This window comes from Sinohyriopsis cumingii, chromosome 3 (genome assembly GCF_028554795.1).
Source record: "Sinohyriopsis cumingii isolate HCF-2022 chromosome 3, ASM2855479v2, whole genome shotgun sequence".
NCBI lineage: Eukaryota > Metazoa > Mollusca > Bivalvia > Unionida > Unionidae > Sinohyriopsis > Sinohyriopsis cumingii.
In genome coordinates, this window is record NC_142963.1 from 83,019,350 (window position 1) to 83,039,600 (window position 20,251).

The 20,251-nt window shown below is 37.2% G+C and overlaps 1 protein-coding gene across 3 annotated transcripts in view; it reads right to left on the reverse strand.

Annotated features, from left to right (window-relative positions):
- The window catches only part of LOC149803208 (protein TBATA-like), a 58,347-nt gene that overhangs the window by 25,155 nt on the left and 12,941 nt on the right, over positions 1-20,251 (reverse strand). For 2 of the 3 annotated variants that reach the window (XM_089952832.1, XM_089952833.1), the window contains exon 2: positions 6,312-6,520. In XM_089952832.1, the coding sequence (XP_089808958.1) occupies positions 6,312-6,519 (208 nt within the window). In that variant the 5' untranslated portion in view covers position 6,520. Of the gene's footprint in view, positions 1-6,311; positions 6,521-8,900; positions 9,029-20,251 lie in introns of those variants that run through there. The other variant, XM_089952831.1, reaches the window with a different exon arrangement.

Consider the following 20,251-nt stretch of genomic DNA (forward strand, 5'->3'; position numbering starts at 1 on the left):
GTTTGATTACACTGTTCTTATTTGATATATACCTTTTCATGCAGTGATGCCAGTATTTAATGTCTAACGGCACAATACCAACTACACCTTAAATCAATCTACAATGGCACAATACTAGCAACATCTGAATTCACACTAAAATGGTTTAATATTATTTTGGAAATATTGGTAAGAATTCTAGTTTTAAAAAAAAATAATTTTTGCATGTCTATTTATCGTCCCAATATGCTAACTGAAGAAAAAAAATATAGACACCTCGTCAGAGAAGTAGCTTGGCTTTGCATAAAAGAATGGAATCGATAGTAGAAAAATCGAAAATAAATAAATTGGGAGATACGGTGGTTTTAATAAAGGTTGGAATTTATCCGAGATAAGCGCAATTGAACCCTTCGGTCTTGCGACATACAATTACTTGGATGATAACCCATGACATCAGCATTCCGTATAGGTATTACACAAAGCTAGTCCCGATACCAGTCTTCCTACAGACCATTCAGCATTTCTACACATCTTTTCTTGTCATATAAACAATCTTACAAACTTTAACAAAGCGGACCTTCTGTAATTAAGAATCCTTTGCAAAAAGTTAATATTTATTTTTGAATCCAATATAGAATTTATCTGCAAGCCCTTTAAAGTGAAAAACAGTAAAAACCAGTCAAAATTTTTATTAACTGCAGTGTCTGGTTTGTGAAGTTTTATTAAATGGTATTAAATATTGCTACATTGAGCTGATACGCGGCTAATATAAAATGTACGAAACTTGGGGAATTGTCATGCAGATGCCTATCGACTTAACTCTGGTGAAGATCAGTTTGTAAACCAGACACCAATCTGGATTTCAAACATTCATTAGCATGAAAAATACATTTCATTATTATATTATTCAATATAAGTTGACCATCGATTCCACTAGTGTACGCGTATTTGAAGGGAAGCGAAGTCAAATTGAACTGTCAACAATCTCTTGAATAGATATTGTGATGTTTAAACTACTATGAAAACAAAAACAAGCAAAAATAAATATACCAGTCTAGATTACAGCTGCTACCCGTTTATGCAGCGAACTCGGTGCAAATTTGTCACCTTGTCTTCTTTTTTTTTTTTAAGTAACATAACGAGAAGGAATATGGCAAAAATGTGTTATCTAAACGCATTCCTTAAGTTAACAAGAACAAGAAAATCTTTAAAACGAACTGAACTCATATGTTTATTCATAATTTATTAGTGGGTGAGAAGATTAATGGAGAAACAGGGGTATACGATAGAAATGTCCTATATTTGATATTGGACATAAAAGTCTTACATTTGGCTACGGACAAAAGTCCTATATTTGGCAAAGGACAGAAAAGTCTTATATTTGGCAAAGGACAGACAAATCATATATTTAGTATTGGATAGAAAATTCCTGTATTTGGCATATGACAGAAACATCTTATATTTGGTAATGGATAGAAAGTCTTATATTTGGCATAGGACACAAGTCCTATATTTGGCATAAAACAGAAACGTCCTATATTTGGTATAGGATATAAAAGTCCCACATTTGGTATAGGATAGAAAATTCCTGTATTTAGTATAGGACAGACACGTCTTATATTTGGCATAGAACATATATATCTGTTCAATTACGGGGTGGTGGGGGGTTGACAGATAAAGTATTAATTTATTACATTATATCTTCTTGTGTACGTATGAGAAAGACATGCTTAAAGTATAGAAAGTAATAGACTGCACGAGTTCCTTTCTTTGTTTGTTTGGAGTTCCTTTTATTTGTTTGTTTGTTTGTTGTGATTGTGGTTTTTGTTGTTGTTGTTTTAATCTGATCACTTCTGTTTAGGTATTATTGGATTACGAACTACAAGGAAGATTTACTTGCCTCTGAAATTAAAGAGCTTAACGACGTGCAAACCTACGCTCCTCCGAAAATGAAGATTTGACAACGGAAGTGATCCAATAAGCATCGGCAACTTTATGCTTTGCAAAAACACATATTAACACACTTTTATTTTTTTTTTGGGGGGGGTGAACTGTGCTTAGTTTAAAATTACTTCCAAGAGATCTGTTCGACTGACTTCAGTCAGTAATGAAAATTAACAAAACAATGAGGCCTCATATTTAGAACTAACTTGTTGTTCTCAACATCTAGACGTGACCTTAGAGTTGGTCGGTGGAGGGATAATATCCAAAACTGGATAGTAAATCGCCAGAAAGCAGAGTCGCTTATTTATTGACCTTGGCGCCAAGTATAGAAAGTACACAAGACACCCGGATGCAAAAAGACAAATCTAATAAAAAGAACGTTGTGATAATCAAACAAAACTCTTGTTTTCATAGGCATGCGTGGCCGAAGGTAATATTTATCTAACACGACGCAAAATATCATAATTTAATGTTCCAAACGTAATTTTCTCATAGAAGAGCCAACGAGATTTTGCGTACTAATCAAACTGGAAGAGAAAGAGCTTTCTAATTTTTACAGTATGGATAGAGTTTAATTTACTTTTGAATGAATCCAAAGCATGAGCAATCCTACCATCTGAACGGGGCCCCGAGTGGCCGAGTGGTCTAAAGCGCTCTCCGTTACGGATCACTGCCATCTCACCTCTTTCTGCGTGAGTTCGAGTCTAGGATTCGGCCAATGTGGGTACGTGAGAAAGCTTCTCGTGGGTCGGTGGTTCTTCTCGGGGGTTTTCCCGGGTTCTTCCTCCATCATTAATACTGGCCGCCATGCATAGCCTATCGTGTGCTGAGAAATGGCGTTAAACCCCACAACAACAACAACAACCCACCATCTGACAAGCAGATTGACGTTTTTTTAATTAATCCGAAACATCTTCAATCATACCATCTGTCAGGCAGTGGTAGTTTTGAATGTATCCAAACCCTGTAAATCCTACCATTTGACAGGAAAAGTGGCAGCTTTTAATGAATCCAAACCATGTTCAATCCTACTATTTGACAGGAAGAGTTGCAGTTTTGAATGTATCCAAACCATGAACAACCCTACCATTTGAAAGGCAGAGTGACAGTTGTGAATGAATCCAAACTATGTACAGTACTACCATTTGGCAGGCAACTACCATTTGACAGGCAGAGCGGCAGTTTTGAATGAATCCAAACCATGTTCAACCCTTTGAACTGACAGGCAGAGTGACAGTTTTGAATAAATCTAAACCATATACAATCCTACCATCTGACAGGCAGAATGAAATTTTTGACTGAATCCAAACCATGTTCAATCCAATAATCTGACAGGCCAAGTGACAGTTTAGACTGAATCCAAACCATTTTCAATTCAGTCATCTGACAGGCCAAGTGACAGTTTTGACTGAATCAAAACCATGTTCAATCCTACCATCTGACAGGCAGAATGAAAGTTTTGATGAATCAAAACCATGTTCAATCCTTTGAACTGACAGGCCAAGTGACAGTTTTGTGATAACCTATGTGACCAATATTTGTATATTTATTTTTAAAAAAATTAAAAAATATCCTTGAATTTGCTTGCAGGAACATTCAGTGTATATTACACTTAGACAGTACATATTATACATATTGGTATTAAATTCATAATTATTCCATTAAGAGTTATCAAAACATATTGTGTTGAATGACAAACCTAAATCTCAGTGAAAGTGTTATAGCCAGCAAAAATCTGGAGCCTTTATTAATTTTTAAAAAAATATCTATTGATTTTATCTGTCATATTTTTAACTGGAATTCTGTATTTGCTCTTTGTCATTTAAGCAGAGTTCGACGAAATAAAATATTTTACGTACGTAAAGAAAGTTAAACTATCGTATTTCGTACTCCGAACTAGTTTTGGGGACTCTTTACACTCTCACCTGGATGATTGGAAATACGGATGAGTGGCTTGAATAATTGAAATGTGGAACAGTCCCTACTCTAAGTCTATTTTATCGATTGTGTGCGTAAATCAAAGACGAGAAGTATAGGTAAAAGTATTCAACGAAATCCCACTTGTATTATTGTCAACCACGTCTTTGTTCGCTAAGTTTAGTTGTTTACTTTGTCACCATTTCAACTGCGTATTCACTTAAAGAAAATAACAATATTTCACATTCTTAAAGGTCATAAACAGAGAAAGTTAAATTTTGGAACAGAGAGGTCTTAACTTCTGGAGTTACTGAATAGTCGCATTGTTAATGAAGTAAGCAACCGTGGTAACAACGACAGGGATAAATGTCAGACTGATAACAATAATAATACGATTTCAAAGTAAAGGACAGTAACTATGTAATAGGTAAGGTTTGAATTGCCTCATCGCTAGGGCATATATAACCACGCCTACTCATTAGCGTATCAACTTAATAAAATCAAGTTGGTTTCTTTTAATATTACAATAGTATTTACTAAAATGTACGCTAAGTATGAACATTTCATTTAAAAAAATGCTTGCAAAATGACGAAGTTATGCTCATTTGAATTTGTACATGCATGTTATAGTAGAATAGAACAGAAACGTGATCTGGTATTGAAAGCCCAGGTAAAACGCAGGCGGCATATGACAACAACACACACACACGCACGCACGCACGCACATACATACATACATACATACATAAGAAGCTTAAAACTTACAATTGTGCCTGAGATAACTTAAGTAATGTCTAATATCTTTTCTAAACAGGCACTTGTTTCTATCAGTAAAGGGGGAACTTATGATAACACCCTCCCCTGCTCCCAGCTTACGATGTTCATTGGGAGTAGAGGAGAGTGTTGTCATTATTTTCCCTTTCTGGTCACATAGGAAAGTCGTCAACCCACCCCTTTCCTTTCAGAAATGGATCAACCAACTTTGTAAGTCCTATCCAGGACCGCGGACAGGGTAGGACAAATTACGGGAGACCACAACGGTCAGAGGGTCCACCGTTGTTTCAATTTGTGATTCATTGGGGCCTACTGGATAATTTTCCTTGAGCCCACAAATCCTGTCCGCTGTTCTGGTCCTTTCTGATGCTTTTTGTGCTCATATCTAGTTTTCTCTTTTAGGCAGATTACTGAACTATTCACTCATGATTTTTAAACACACTGTTTCTGTGAAGGGTGTACAGATGTCAAACCTTTACAAATTTGTATGAAACTTTCTTCACGAAGATACACTATGTTAATGACAATCGCTTAAAAGTTGCCCTACGTTGATTGCGCATGCGTTAAATATTGGAGTGGAAAAACCCAAATTCGACTTCCTGAAAAAGGTCTATACGTTCACACACTATATTAAGCTATGTGTTACATATTTATTCTAAGATTTCTTTTTATTTAAATTGTTTAAACTGTCCTTTTAGATATGTCTTTTCGAATTAAATAAAAGCTGGGCTGTACGTAAAGAGTGCCTTTGTGTAGACGATATGTGAGTCTTAAGCACAAAACTCGAGTATCGCTGACAGCAAGGGAACAATGGTACTTACGCAGGCGAGGCAACATATTTATAGCATATCAGGGTATAAACGTCTGACCTAAATTAATATTATCCCAAAGCTTCGGTGGAATACAACGATGGAGATTATATGCGATTTTCCAAAAATTCAAACACAAAACTTTTACATTATTGACTCCGCCAACGGAAATGAGATAGAAATGTCGTATACGAGGGAAAAAAATGTATGATAATAAAATTGCAACCGAGTTAACTTGACGTGTATTGATGTCTCAACGTGATAACAGTGTCTGAATCTGGTAAATTGTTGGTTACATTGGTTTTACCTACTCGTCATGTGGTGAAGCAGTGCATTGTTTACAGACGAATAACGCTGGCTATGGTAATGCCTTTTTGATCACACGCTCTGTGTGTACTAAACTAGACAACTTTAGCTTCGTTCGTTACAACGTAGTGTTAACTTAATCTGATGGGGTTTGACACTAGGGCATAGCCCATATATTTAAAAGATGCGTGCCTTTAATGTACGTATGGTTAGTATGCATATGTGTTATACATCTATTCTTTTGATGTGTATATCTGACCATTAAACGGTTGAATAATAATAATAATTACTTCATATGCTGAAGATGTCGTATTCAGGCGTTCCTTTTTATGTATAATCTTGCATGATGTGTGTGTGTGTGTGTGTGTTATTCTGTTTTATGCGCCGCCACGGCAGTAGAAAAGGCATATAGTGTTACCCTCCGTCGGCCACACCTTTGTTAAGGTTTACGTTTAGGTCATTTGTGACACGGTGTTCCGTCATCCTTGTCTCGTAAACTCTTAGATGTTATTGTTGTTGGGTTTATTTTGTTTGCTTGTTTATTTTAAGCATAGGCTAGTTAAGACATTTAATCTCACCTACCTTTAATATGCCTCACTCTTGAGGGATGTGGGTTATGCCTTGTGAAGAATGAATTATGGCTAAGTTGTCCGAATCTGTAGCCGCCTTGGGTGGAGGGTCGAGAGGTTTTACGGAACATGTCCATCGATGGGGCATATCCCTCTCCAAGAGCACTGCGGGTCAACAATTCCGCGCCATTGGAGGGTCTGAACACCTCCGCGTTGCTCATTCTGTAAGAAATAAATATATTTTCATGAAATTCGACAAAATAAGTTCTGATAATTTGCACTTAAAGTGGTCCACGTAGTGGACGAATAATGGTAAACGGTAGACTGCATTCAAAATGCACCATTGATCTAGTACTTAACTATCGATGTGCAGAACATGAGCTTTTCACCACGTGACTGTTCTTTCTTATACAAAAATGTAATTTTCGTCTTAGACAAATCAGTCAGCCATGAAATAAGGTGCAATAATTGCAGTACGACAGGACGATCGCTGTACCACTTGCCAACGAATCTGTCTTTGCCTTTTCACTATAACGGAAAAGTGACTAATCTATTCGTTATTTTATTCGTGGTTTTTTATTTGTTTTAGTTTATTTCTTCACAAATATCCCATATGTGACCCTTTTGGGTTTTGACTTTGAGATATGATATTTTAATGAACAAAATAGTGTTCATTTCAGTAGTGTACTGTTATGTGTATTTAATTTGCATTGTTTGTTAGTTTTTTTTTTTCTTCTTTTCTCTCCAGCATTATGTGTTATGCTTAATTGTATTTTGGCCTTGCCTTGTCCAAAAATAAGTTCACAGTGCTAGACACCACTATAACTGCCACACTGCAGACATCGTAGCGATATGACTCAAAAATTGTTCAGGCTACGTTAAAAATCCAAATCACACACATAGGTCAAGCAAGGGCTTTATAATCTTGTTTGTCTAGAAATTATTTATTCTTACTGTAATATCTTTAGGCAGATTCAGTCTTATTGTTGTGGTAAGCATTTGATTTGAGCTAGAATTATTTATTTAAATTATTTTTCTCTGGAATTACACAGTACTCAATATTATTATTGGACAGTGTGTGTGTGTGTGTGTGTGTGTGTGTGTGATTTGAATTTTTAACGTAGCATTAACAATTTTTCAGTCATATCGCTACGATGTCTGCAGTGTGGCAGTTATAGTGATGTCTAGCACTGGGGCATCATGCTGCAGACATGTAGCATGATGTCCCACCCAGTCACATTATCCTGATACTAGGCTGACCAGTCCTAACACTAACCTCTTAATGCTGAGCACCTAGCGAGGCACCTGTTAGTACCATATTTATACGTCTTGGGTATGATTCAATAGGGGATGTATTCATGGGCAGAAACATTGTTCTGGGATTATAGTGAATTCAGACAAGAATATCTTAAATTATATTTATGTGACTAATTGGAAGACTGTTAGTGCATCATCACGCTTCAGGGCACCGGTACATTAATACATTCAAGACTGCATTCGACACCTTCAGCATTGGATCTTTTTTGGAACACTACTGGAATTTAATTTTTAATTAGAACTTAATTCATTAGGACTGGAGATAAAATCTTTTGGACTATTTGGGATTTAATTTGCATTACTGTACGTTCTTTTTAAATTTTAACTTTGTATTCTTGGGAAATAATTTATTTGCTGAATTTCGCAAAACTTGCAGGCTTTCGCTCTTTTTTATTACTTTGTTTAAGACAATAAAGTCGTAATAGCATACGGTCGCACTGTCTGACGAGAATACTTTTTATATTGTATCGTTGCATACAAAAAATATATCAATGAAAAAATTGTACAGGTTGACGTAAGAATGAAAAAAACATTGTTTGCCTCGTCTCACTCGATACTGTACTAACGTAGGTACTGAATGCCCATTTTCCAAAATTATCTGAACACATAAAATTTCCAATAAAGCCTTGAGAGTTATTATAGAATATAATCTAATAAACTAAAGTATAAACGTGTTTTGGTACTCTGACCAAAACGTGTATTTGCGTCGACAAAGGAAACGCCATTTTTGTTTTTGTCGCAGAAAGGGCAACCCTCCGTTAAATATTAGCCTGATCCATGACGTCATAAAACCTTAATCAACACGTCCGACCAATGTTAATGATCAGAGTACCGCCCTAACACGGTCTTGTTCGATACCGACTCCAGAACCTTTCTTACGACATTCATTCTCTTTTCTTGGTAGATGAAACTATGGAAACTCCATTCTTTTTAGACTATCATGAATCGTAATACTGTTGAAATGGCTTGATGTGATCAATACGAGTGCCTACTTTGACAACAACAAAAATATAAAAAGAACGAAGACACAGCAGAAATTGCCTAACCGAAAAAGGAAAATGTATAAATATATACATTCGTAGAAGCAAATGACCATGTCAAGTATTGTTATCGTTACTCCTGATAAATAACACCCCTGCAATTCTATAAGTTATTTAATTTACACTTAACTGAACCACTTGGTGATAAAATGAAATAAAATGTACTGCCTGTCATAAAAAAAGAAAATTTATAAATATATACATTCGTAGCAACAAATGACCATGTCTACGTCCAAGATACTTACAAAGACTGTACCTTCACCTTGACAGTAATGAGGACATGGTGTTTTTCCACCATCTTTACTCTTTCCAAGTGCTGGTCTCAAAACTCTAAAGTTTGCATTCCAAACAGTTGTTCGGTGTAAAATTGTTCAGTTCAGTTCAAGAACGCCCACAGTGGGTAAAATGCTGTGTACATCAAATGAACTGAGATGTATGTAACCAAAACTTTGGTAGCCATGACTATCTCGTTTCGCGTTAAATACATTATATATACATAGACTATGTCCAACACTCCACAAAACTGCTTAGTGTTGGAACAATGTTCGAGAATGCAATGAGACCAACTAGAAGATGCCTTAGACGTGAGACTTAATTTTTCTACAGTTCTACATGCATATGGCAGTGTACGGTAAATAATGATATATTAAATTCAAAAGATATAAAGACAGGGCTTGGAGGTAATGGAAAAGTCAAACGGAAGCTTCTGAACTGGCGATGTCTCTGTTGCCACTCTTGTGATAGTTAGCCAGGTCAAGTATTGTTATCGTTACTCCTGATAAATAACACCCATACAATTCTTAAAGTTATTCAATTTTCGCTTAACTGAACCACTTGGTGATAAAATGATAATAAATGTACATTCAAAGTTTTGTGACTAATAGACAAAAAAAAAAAAAAAGAAAGAACGAAAATAAAAGTAGGACAAAATTTCATCGAGTTGTTATGTGGCAGTCGTTTTGCACCTAAAGGTTTTCGATCTCAAAATCATCCAGTTTTAATTACTGTATCAGTCACTCTTCACAAACAGGTTTTGGGTTCGATCCACAAATTCAATGTGTACAGTTGCTTTCATATTTGTCTGACTGTGTTGTTGTTCCAGAGAACAAAAATGTCCTTATTAAACTTTAAGAATAAAATTGGTCAGACTCTGAAAATTACTACTGTTTTGAAAATTCAGCCTAATTCATTCATGATTCATTTACTTAAGTAACTATTCCATGCAAAAATACCATCGATTTATTTATTTAGCTTTCTGCGCTTTTAATTCTTATATTTACTAAATCGTTTTAATGCGTGTTAAGCAATTCCGTCAATATTTGTTCCATCCAGACTAGCAGAGTAATAATCTCTGGTTGAAAATTCAAATGTTCCAATTTATATTGACATGTCTAATTTTGCACTCCCAATTTGTTGTAAACCTTTGTCTGATTGATTGTATTTGACATATTAACACACAACACGCCATAACAGTAATGGTATGAGACAAAAGTATGTCTAGATATTCATTAATATATTGATTAGTTGAAAGGATTTTATCTGCGAAAAGTGCCATGCGCCTTTAAGGTTTAATAGTTGTGATCCATACCCACCCACTCAATTAGTACTCTACACACATATTTAACAAAGGTATTCGTCTAAACAACCATCGAATGGAACTGTGGAACTAATATGGTAGCAGCGTTTCCTTGGTCATTACCCAGGGGATATAATGACCTACCACAACGGTATCTTGACCCGTTATCGTCAAGTGTCAGCTCATGAACTCAGTAAGCGTGTACATGCGAGAGAGAGAGAGAGAGAGAGAGAGAGAGAGAGAGAGAGAGAGAGAGAGAGAGAGGGAGAGAGAGAGAGAGAGAGATGTTATTCGCTTTCCATTAAAAACTAGTAGGTGCGAACCATTTAATGACGAAATTGCCATTGTCACCTCCTTGAGTCTCGGATCAGGTTGTTGATGTTGTCTTGACTTGATACCATTTCACAGCGCAAGATATTCTATACATGGCGGCCAGTATTGCTGGTGGAGGAAGAACCTGGGAAACCCCAGGTAAGATCCACCGACCCACGTGAAGCTACTGGCAAGTTTTCTCACTTACCTACATTGGCCGAGCACGAGACTCGAACCCACGTAGACATAGGTGAGATGACAGTGATCGGTAAAGACGTCGCTTTAGACCGCTCGGCCACACGGGTCTTGGAGGATCAGGTTTTAAGGTCATGCACTAACGAACTAACTACAATATAGTTTCTTCAGTCCGCACCATACATGGAATATATCAGTGTTCTTACTTTACTTGTTGATACTTATTCATTTTTTAAATTATTTTTTCTTTCTGAAATAACAAACACACTTTGCACCACATATTTGCACACACACACACACACACACACATGCACGACAAAATAGTTTATAGAAAATACAGATGTTATGGTCTATATATGATTTGACTTTCTTGATGCAACGTAATACAGCCCTATATAAATATAGACTAAACTCTGAATAGGTACTTTTAAAGCCAATTTCACAGACTTTGGAAAATTTGAAAACAAACTGGGCGTGTACGCTTTACGACTCGTGCATTATTTTCAAATGCATACGGACTCAGTCAAGCCTATTTGTATTTAAACTGATCTACGTACATGCAAAACAAATAATCAAATTCTTACAATGAACAAGAACATATAAAAGGAAAACCAAAGTTAAAACTATGAGGGGAAACTCTTAAAACTAATTTTGCGATATCAAGTACTAAAATTCGACCGTCACCTTTTCAGTTCCGCAAAACTATTTAATTAGCAAATCGAGAAACCACACTTGCACTTTGTTTGGTTAAAGATATATAATCAAGTGCGTCCTGTAATCGTCACTGAAATCAAGAAATGTCTCAGAATACAGATATAAATGTTTGATGCAAAGCCCATGTAATATAAAGCACGGTCCAGTTGAGATTGACAAGCACACCCCAGAATGTGACAGCTAGTTGTTCACAGTCGTACACCTCAGATCGAAGGCTCTAATAAAAGGTTACTGGTGTGCAAGTTCACATTATCTTTCTATACCTTGGAAAAGGTCTGCTGCAGTACTGACGGATATATAAACCACGCGACTATTGTTGGTCTTGAAATGCCAGGAAACGGTTGTTTCACGTTAGAGTTCGCTAATATTTCCGGTTTAGACACGTTCATACAGAACAATGTATTGGTTCTCTGGCATTTCGATTGATTCGTATCAGACAATTCTACGGGGTTCTTCACAAAATTTAATACAAGACGATATCTGACAAAATAATATTATAACATACGTTACCAAATGTGGGGTCCTTTTAGCCGCAGTATGGGCTACTAGGAGAGAAAGGAATTTATCAAAGAAGAAGCAATAGTATAACTATACACAATGCAGATATATTTGAACCAAAACGCCTGAGTGTAACTACTAGTATAGTATAGTATAGTATAGTATAGTATAGTATAGTATAGTATAGTAGTGTAGTGTAGTGTAGTGTAGTGTAGAGTGGTGTGGTGTGCATGGCGTGGTGTAGTGTGGTGTGGTGTGATTGGTATGATGTGGTGTGGTGTGGTGTAGCATTGTACTGTATGCTCCTTTATTTCTCCGTTATCTTTACATTGTCAAAATTGTGCATTTTTTCCATACTGCACGACTTCGTATTGTTTAAAAAACAGTATCGTGTATTAGGAACTACTTTGATTGTAAATAAACAATGTACGCTCAAGCAACAGTAGCTTTAGCTTTTGGTTTATTAGATTTGCTTGTGGGTGAACTAAACAAGCTGTTTCGTCCATTTGAAAGTAGAAATGATTGTATTGTATTGTATTATATTGTATTGTATTGTATTGATTTTGTTGTTGTATTGTATTGTTTTTGTTGTTGTATTGTAATGTTTTGTATTGCAAACACCCCCAAAATTTGTAAAAACTAACAATTTAGCTCTAATGGTTTAAAAGATTAGGTCTACTGTCAGAATTATTTTTATCAGTATTTTTTAAAATTAAATTCATGTTTGCACTTCAGAGTAAAACGTGTGTGTGTTTGTGTGAAAATTATATCTTCTCCTCTGCTTTGACCTATTTCGGTGTCAATATGGCATGTGATTACGGATTGTAAATTGTTTTCGCGGCCAGCGAGGCTATTGGTTACAGAATTTGTTATTTGCAGGATCAATGTGGCCAATATTTCCTGGCACGACCTCTTCAAATTCATCAATAACTAAATTATTACTTTATTGTGCCACTATCGAATAACTCCACATTTTTACCTGCACTGGTAAATACCAATTTGAAATTAGCCCATGGCTTACATATAGTTCAGTCCGAGACTCTGAATCGCAAGTGCAATATTTTAATCATATTTATAACAGTTAAATGCTTTATCCCGTACAAAATCTTTGGCTTTAAATCCCACTGAATGATTGATACAGACATTTACGTGTAAAATAAGTGCATTTAGGTGTTGAGTAACTCTTGAAAAAGTTACCCATCTTCTCCTGAAATTACAAAGAATACAATTTGCATAAAATTAGTAATCAATAAAAAATTATGTTCAAAATTTTGCTAAGGAATGAAAGGAATTAGCATTTGAAAGGTGCCATGTAATAACACGATTATCAGTACTTTTTGAGTGTTACATCAAAAGCGTATAGCATCTTTCAAACTAAGAATAAATACTTTGCATAATCTAAGATTAAAATGCAAATGCGCTCAACCTTTATTAAAGTGGCAGATTATTTGCTATGGTGAAAAGAGAACATATACATTGAAATTCGAAAAATTGTGTCGTGCATGGAATTATGATAACCAAGTGTATGGAACTGTAAGCAAATAAAGAAATGTTAGATGCTTTCTCCTTTAGATTCCATGTTGAGAAGAACATGAAAGCGATTAGGATGGAGACTTAAGACGGGACCTTACATTTGTCAAAGCCACTGAGTACTAGTAAGCATAACATTAATTAAATTTTAAGAGATTTTTCTTCTTTTAGATCCAGACTTTATAAAAACAATACCCAGAAGAAAGTTCACGCTACAAAATGAGAGAATACCTTGGTTCTTAATGTATTTGTTTTTCTCAAAAGACTACTAAGAAGAAGAAGTAAAAAACAAAGACGAAAAAAATGTAGCAGCGATCCATCAAAACTGTGTAGAACATTTAAACCAAAATACTCAAATCATTTCGCCCAATCATTCTAAATGTGTTACATCTGCAAGGTCTGGGATCAATACCGTCCATACACTTTAATGTAAGAACCAGTACCTGCTAATTTTTCTACTGGACAACATTAAAGTTGTAATAAATTGAAGAGAGTTTCTTTTTTGCTAGTACCACAGTTTTTATGTTTGGCGAACATTGTTATGGTCAAAATCACACGAAGTCTATTTACTTGTATTCTCACATCCATTTGCTCCTTCGTGGAAATATTTATTACTCCTACACAATTTATTTATCTTAAAACAAACAAAGAACATTGATAGGTTTTCGAGAAAATCTTTGCTAACGACCAAATGGTGATATTACAAAAATGAAGACACCAGTTGTTATTTTTTTAAATACTTAATTGTCACCAAATTGTCACTCTCCAATAGCATAGAAATCAGGTATCATAATTCCATTGTGTTAATTCAAGTGCTTATTCAAAGTTTTATGACCCTTCAAAGTTTCTTTCGAGATGGGAACCGTTCAGTGCCAGAATTACCCCTGATTTACCTTGTGTTGGACTCGAAGGGTTGTTTTATCTAAGTCTTCATACATACATGCATACATACATGCAGACAGTGATAACAATAAGGACCATGTAGACATACTTAAAGCCTGACTGACTGATCAATATGCAACACAAGGCACGTACGTGAATACACAGTACGAATCTACAATCCCATGTAAACAGACAATATCTCTCTCTCTCTCTCTCTCTCTCTCTCTCTCTCTCTATATATATATATATATATATATATATATATATATATATATATATATATATATATATATATGTATGTATGTATGTAACCGTTAAAGAAAAGGAGACTAAGGAGAATATTCTAACCCAATAAAAATCTTCAAGCACGAAGCCGTAGACACATCAATTATTCGATTTCACATAAACTAAAATCTCTTTGAACGGACATATCCCACGTGACCTTTAGACCAAATGGTGTTTCAAGCGATCGATATCCCCCTCCACACACACACAGAAGAAGTATTGGTTTGGTCGGTGTAAAGAGGTTCACTTTTGTGGAGGTAAAAGACAATTAAGATCGGTGAAAGGACATTGATGTTCACGTTCGGTTGATAATTAAATGGCTGTTGGTTATAACCAGTTCTGATTTCCATTTGTCTTCATATAGCGATAGTTTGTCCTGATTTCTTTTTGTACACTGAAGCCATTGATAACAAATACGAATACAGAATAATTATTTGGCAACTTATAGATTCGTAATGTTACTCAGGTTTAACTATCAAGCATTAAATCTAAAGCATATAGAAAAACATAAATGGCCTCAAAAAATCTGTCATCCGATGAGACTTTAATGATGGAGTTTGATTTTATCACTCAGACAATGCTTACATTTCAAAAAAACAATTGTGTCTATGCATATGGAATACACAGTTTATCGGATAAAGTCAAAATGTTCTATCGCTGCTTTTTATGAAGGTCGAATTATATAAGACATATTATAATTAAGTCTACAGTAAAACTCAAAATAAAACTCATTTTGAAAATACCTAAACTTAGGTTGTCAAAACCTTTTTCATGATGAGACAGAGACACAGCTCTGCTGGTGATGAGGTAGTATTATAGTGGTCGGTGCCGGTATTAAAACGACCATGATACGATTAAAACATTTTCCACATACTATTTTAATCAATATAAATTGTATGTAAATGTTGAAAAATTTAAAATTGTTGCCTTGGCGAAGGGTACGAAAACTGGATGCACCTTCATATTCGATGGGAATGTAGTTGACGATATTAAGCAATATAGATATTAATGTTTGATTTTTTAAAACAATGAAAATTTCCAGATTCTTTCAGAAACAGCGACTAAAGGAATTATTCTTTTACGTAACAGTATGCAAATGGCGAGGTTCTGAAAATCTAGATGTTTATTATTTTTTAAAGATCAATACAAAACATTAGACAAAGGACTCCGCGAGCTGAGTCGTTATCCGTTATTCACACAAATTAGTTACAGATAAAATTCAGAATTCTCTTGCACAGTCTATAGAGTTTGAATTAAATATTTGACCGACTCTTACAAAGAAAAATTAAAATAGTATGGATTTGTTATGTAAAGACTTCACCTGAAAATTTAGGTCTCAGTTATATTTAGTAAAGCTATTTATTTCCGCCAAATCAAACTCTAACGGGTCAACATAACATACTTTCCATCAAGCTGATAATGCAGCCTCAGATAAAAGGAATACGTTATATTTAAAACTATTTTATTTGAGAAAAGTATCGGTTCATTTTGCCAACTAAAGAATGTAAGACTCTTACATAATACGAGTAATCGTAGATTTGCAGTTGAAAAAGGAAGGTGAGAGGGATTACCAAGAAATGAGAGTAACTGTACATTATGTAGAGGGTAAGCTGTTTACGATGAATTCCACATTGTATTTTAATGTTACTCCTTTGTGCCAAAAGGAACAGCTCATTTTAAAACAAAGCGTAAATTGCTGTTTAATTTGATGGAAACATATCAATTCGTATTTTGTATTCGACGTCTGTGAAGGTACCATTCAGGAACAAACAACAACAAGACATAAAAAACGATATTAGATATAAAAAGACACAAATAAAAGACCGATTTCACTCCAAAAACCGAACAAGATTTTAATTAATTCTTGATTTAAGTAACGGCATTTTAGTACTGAATGGAAGAAAATATGCAATCATGATCATAAAATTGCCCTCATGCACAAGAGCACTTTCAGAGTAAAACAGCAAAGATTGCCACTACCAAATACGCACTGCAATTAAACTGTAAATTAGAAAATAATAGTAAATCAACATATTAACAACATATGGGAAGAGGGAGCGAAAGAATGTCGACTTGTATGAGGCAAACTGGGAGGAGATGGAGCCCGTGACTGAGGCAAAGAGGAAAGCCCTCCTGGCATACAAGGCTGCACCTAGCCCCAGAACACTACAAGCCCTCAGGATTGCAAGGAACAAAGCCCAGAAGACCGCCCACCGCTGTGCCAACATCTACTGGCTGAACCTTTGCAACAGTATACAGACAGCTGCCGACACCGGGGATGCAAGAGGAATGTATGAGGGTATCAAGAAGGCGACAGGCCCACCCAACCCGAGATACAAGACCACCTTCCTCAAGTCCAAGACGGGCGAAGTCATCACAGACCAGGGGAAACAAATGCAGCGATGGGTTGAGCACTATCTCGAGCTATATGCAACCCAAAACAATGTCACTGACACTGCCCTGGACGCCATTCCAGACCTGCTTGTCATGGAGGAGCTAGACACACAGCCCACCCTGGAAGAGCTCGGAAAAGCCATCGATTGCCTTGCCTGTGGGAAGGCTCCTGGAAGCGACGGCAATCGGCATGAAGTCTTCAAGTGCGGACAACCAGCACTGCTCCAGCCCCTACACATACTCCTCTGCCTCATCTGAGAACAGGGATACATCCCACAGGACATGCGTGACGCCAACATCGTCACTTTGTACAAAAACAAAGGAGACCCTAGCGACTGCAACAACTACCGGGGCACCTCGCTCCTCAGCATCATCGGAAAGGCTTTCGCCCGTGTTGCCTTGGCGCGCTTGCAGATCCTAGCCTCCCGCGTCTACCCAGAGTCCCAGTGTGACTTTCGAGTCAGCAGGTCAACTGTAAACATGATCTTCTCACTACGTCAGCTGCAGGAGAAGTGTCGCGAGCAGCAGATGCCCCTCTACATTGCCTTCATAGACCTGACGAAGGCGTTTGACCTGGTTAGTCGGAATGACTCTTCAGACTCCTGCAGAAGATCGGTTCCCCCCCCCCCCCAACACACGTCTGCTTGCTGTCCTCATGTCGTTCCACGAGAACATGCACAGCACAGTGTGCTTCAAAGGCGCAACATCGGAAGCCTTCCCAGTCATCAACGGAGTCAAACAAGGCTGTGTCCTTGCGCCGACGCTGTTTGCCATCTTCTTCTCCATGCTTCTCCAGTACGCATTCAAGGACTGCAGCGAAGGAGTGTACATACATACCAGGACTGACGGCAAGCTGTTCAACATCGCCCGTCTCCGTGCTAAGACTAAAGTCACAGAGGTACTCATCCGTGAATTGCTCTTCGTCGACAATGCAGCCTTGACATCACACACGGAAGATGGACTTCAGCAACTGGTATGCCGCCTCTCCCACGCTTGTAAGGAATTTGGACTGACCATCAGTTTGAAGAAAACGAACGTCATGGCGCAGGACGCTTCTGTCACCATCGATGGGTACAACTTGGAAGTTGTCGAGAACTTCACATACCTCGGGTCCAACATCTCCAGCTCACTCTCCATTGATTCTGAGGTGAACGGCAGGATTGCCAAGGCAGCAGCAGTCATGGCCAGACTTAACCAGAGGGTCTGGAACAACCCCAACCTCACCGAGAAGACCAAACTGCGTGTCTACCAAGCCTGCGTGCTCAGCTCACTTTTCTACAGCAGCGAAACATGGACCACCTATGCAAGACACGAGAGGAAACTCAACAGCTTCCACCTGAGATGTATGCGGCGCATTCTGCACATCCAGTGGCAGGACAAAGTACCCAACACAGAGGTTCTAGAACGCGCCAACATGAACAGCATGTTCTCCATTCTCAGCGAGAGGCGCCTTCGCTGGCTTGGCCATGTCAAGAGAATGGACCCAGGCCGCATTCCCAAGGACCTGTTATATAAGGAGTTAGCAGAAGGTTCACGACCAACTAGACGACCACATCCGCTCTACAAAGATGTTTGCAAGAAGGATATGAAGACGGCAAACATCAATGTCAACGACTGGGAGAGCTGTGCAAACAACCGTTCCAGCTGGCGTCTAGCTGTCAGGCAGGGAGTTCAAAACGCAGAGGAAGACAGAAAAATAAAACAATTTGAAAAGAGAGCTAGAAAGAAGGATAAACAAAAACTTACTTTGGAGCTACGCCATCGTCTCTGGTAGACGGACGGATGCCAAGTATAGTAGAACAACATGTTAACAACAAATGGACAAATATAGTAGAACAACATATATGAGGTGTAAGATTTAGTGACCGAAAGCTTAACAGTAAAATATTTTAAACAATATTTTAAACCGCCCATACATGCAACGTGTGCATTTCCGACTGCAGCTTTCATATTTAGTGTAAATGTGGGTGCTTATATTTTACATTTCTATATACAAATATACACGCTTATAAGTCGAATCCAACTGCAAACTGAACATACCCAGAGCTGCCTTTAGATCTTGGTCTGTGCAGTTTGTTATGAATAATCAGTAGAACAAATAATACATAACCTAGTTTGTATGAGCTTTACACTAAGGCAGATCAGGATCTTTATTTTTTACAGTTTGACTCGACTTATAAGCGAGTACATCCCGCAGGTTGAAAAACATATCTCAACGATGGAATCTAATTTAAACAAAATCATCAGAGGTCGTGCCTGTCTGATTATCTATCCGGGTTCCCTACTACCACAACGAGAGGTACTCAAAAGGTTCTAAATAGTGTGTTGTGCAACAAATTACTTGATTAGTGAAGTGTACACTGTGCATCCCCTCAAAGTACCCATCATGCACCTCTACACACTTTATCAGTCGGATTAGCCAAATATTGAACGCCATTTTGTATTAAAGTTTTATATTGTTCATATACTGAAAGAAAAAGACGGCGCTTCCAATCGCATGGAGGCTTTCAAATCGTCGAACACTTGTCGAATCTTTGAAAACGGGATTCAGCCAAATATCACTTGAGCTAAATAAGGGTTGTATGGAGGATGCGGCAAAACCAGGAAGCATGTCAACACTGGATTTATGCGTTCCACAACATTTGGTTACATTTTGGAGACAAATGTCCACTGACACTAGCATAGTCAGGCACAGAAGCCTGGCTGACAAGGCTGTTTTGTACTGAAAAATGAATGTTCATGCAACTCTCTTCCCAGTTCGACTACGTCCAGCGATTTGTGGCCTGTGCTCATTTTCTCTGATTCAGAATTATTTATTTTCTTTTCAGTCGGGTTCAAAAATGAAAATACATATTTCATCACTTGTGACCAGCTTATTCAAACGTCTCTGGTCACTTTCTGTATATTTCGTTAGTATCTTCTTTGGCGATTTCAACCCGGGCCTGTTTTTAATAGCCGTCAACAAATGCATGACCCATCTGTCAGAATCATTCTTTGCTTCAAATGATTATTCGGTATACTAGAAACAGATGACGAATTATTGCCCGTGATAACAGAAGTATCTTTCGCCATTTATTTAGCATATTGATCAATTGCCCCTCTCACAGCACCCACTTCGGCTCACCAAGCGCGCAACGGTCTTCCTGAGCGTGGATCATGTTCAGTGGACTCGGGATAGTTTTTATAACCACGAAACCAGCCATTCAAAAG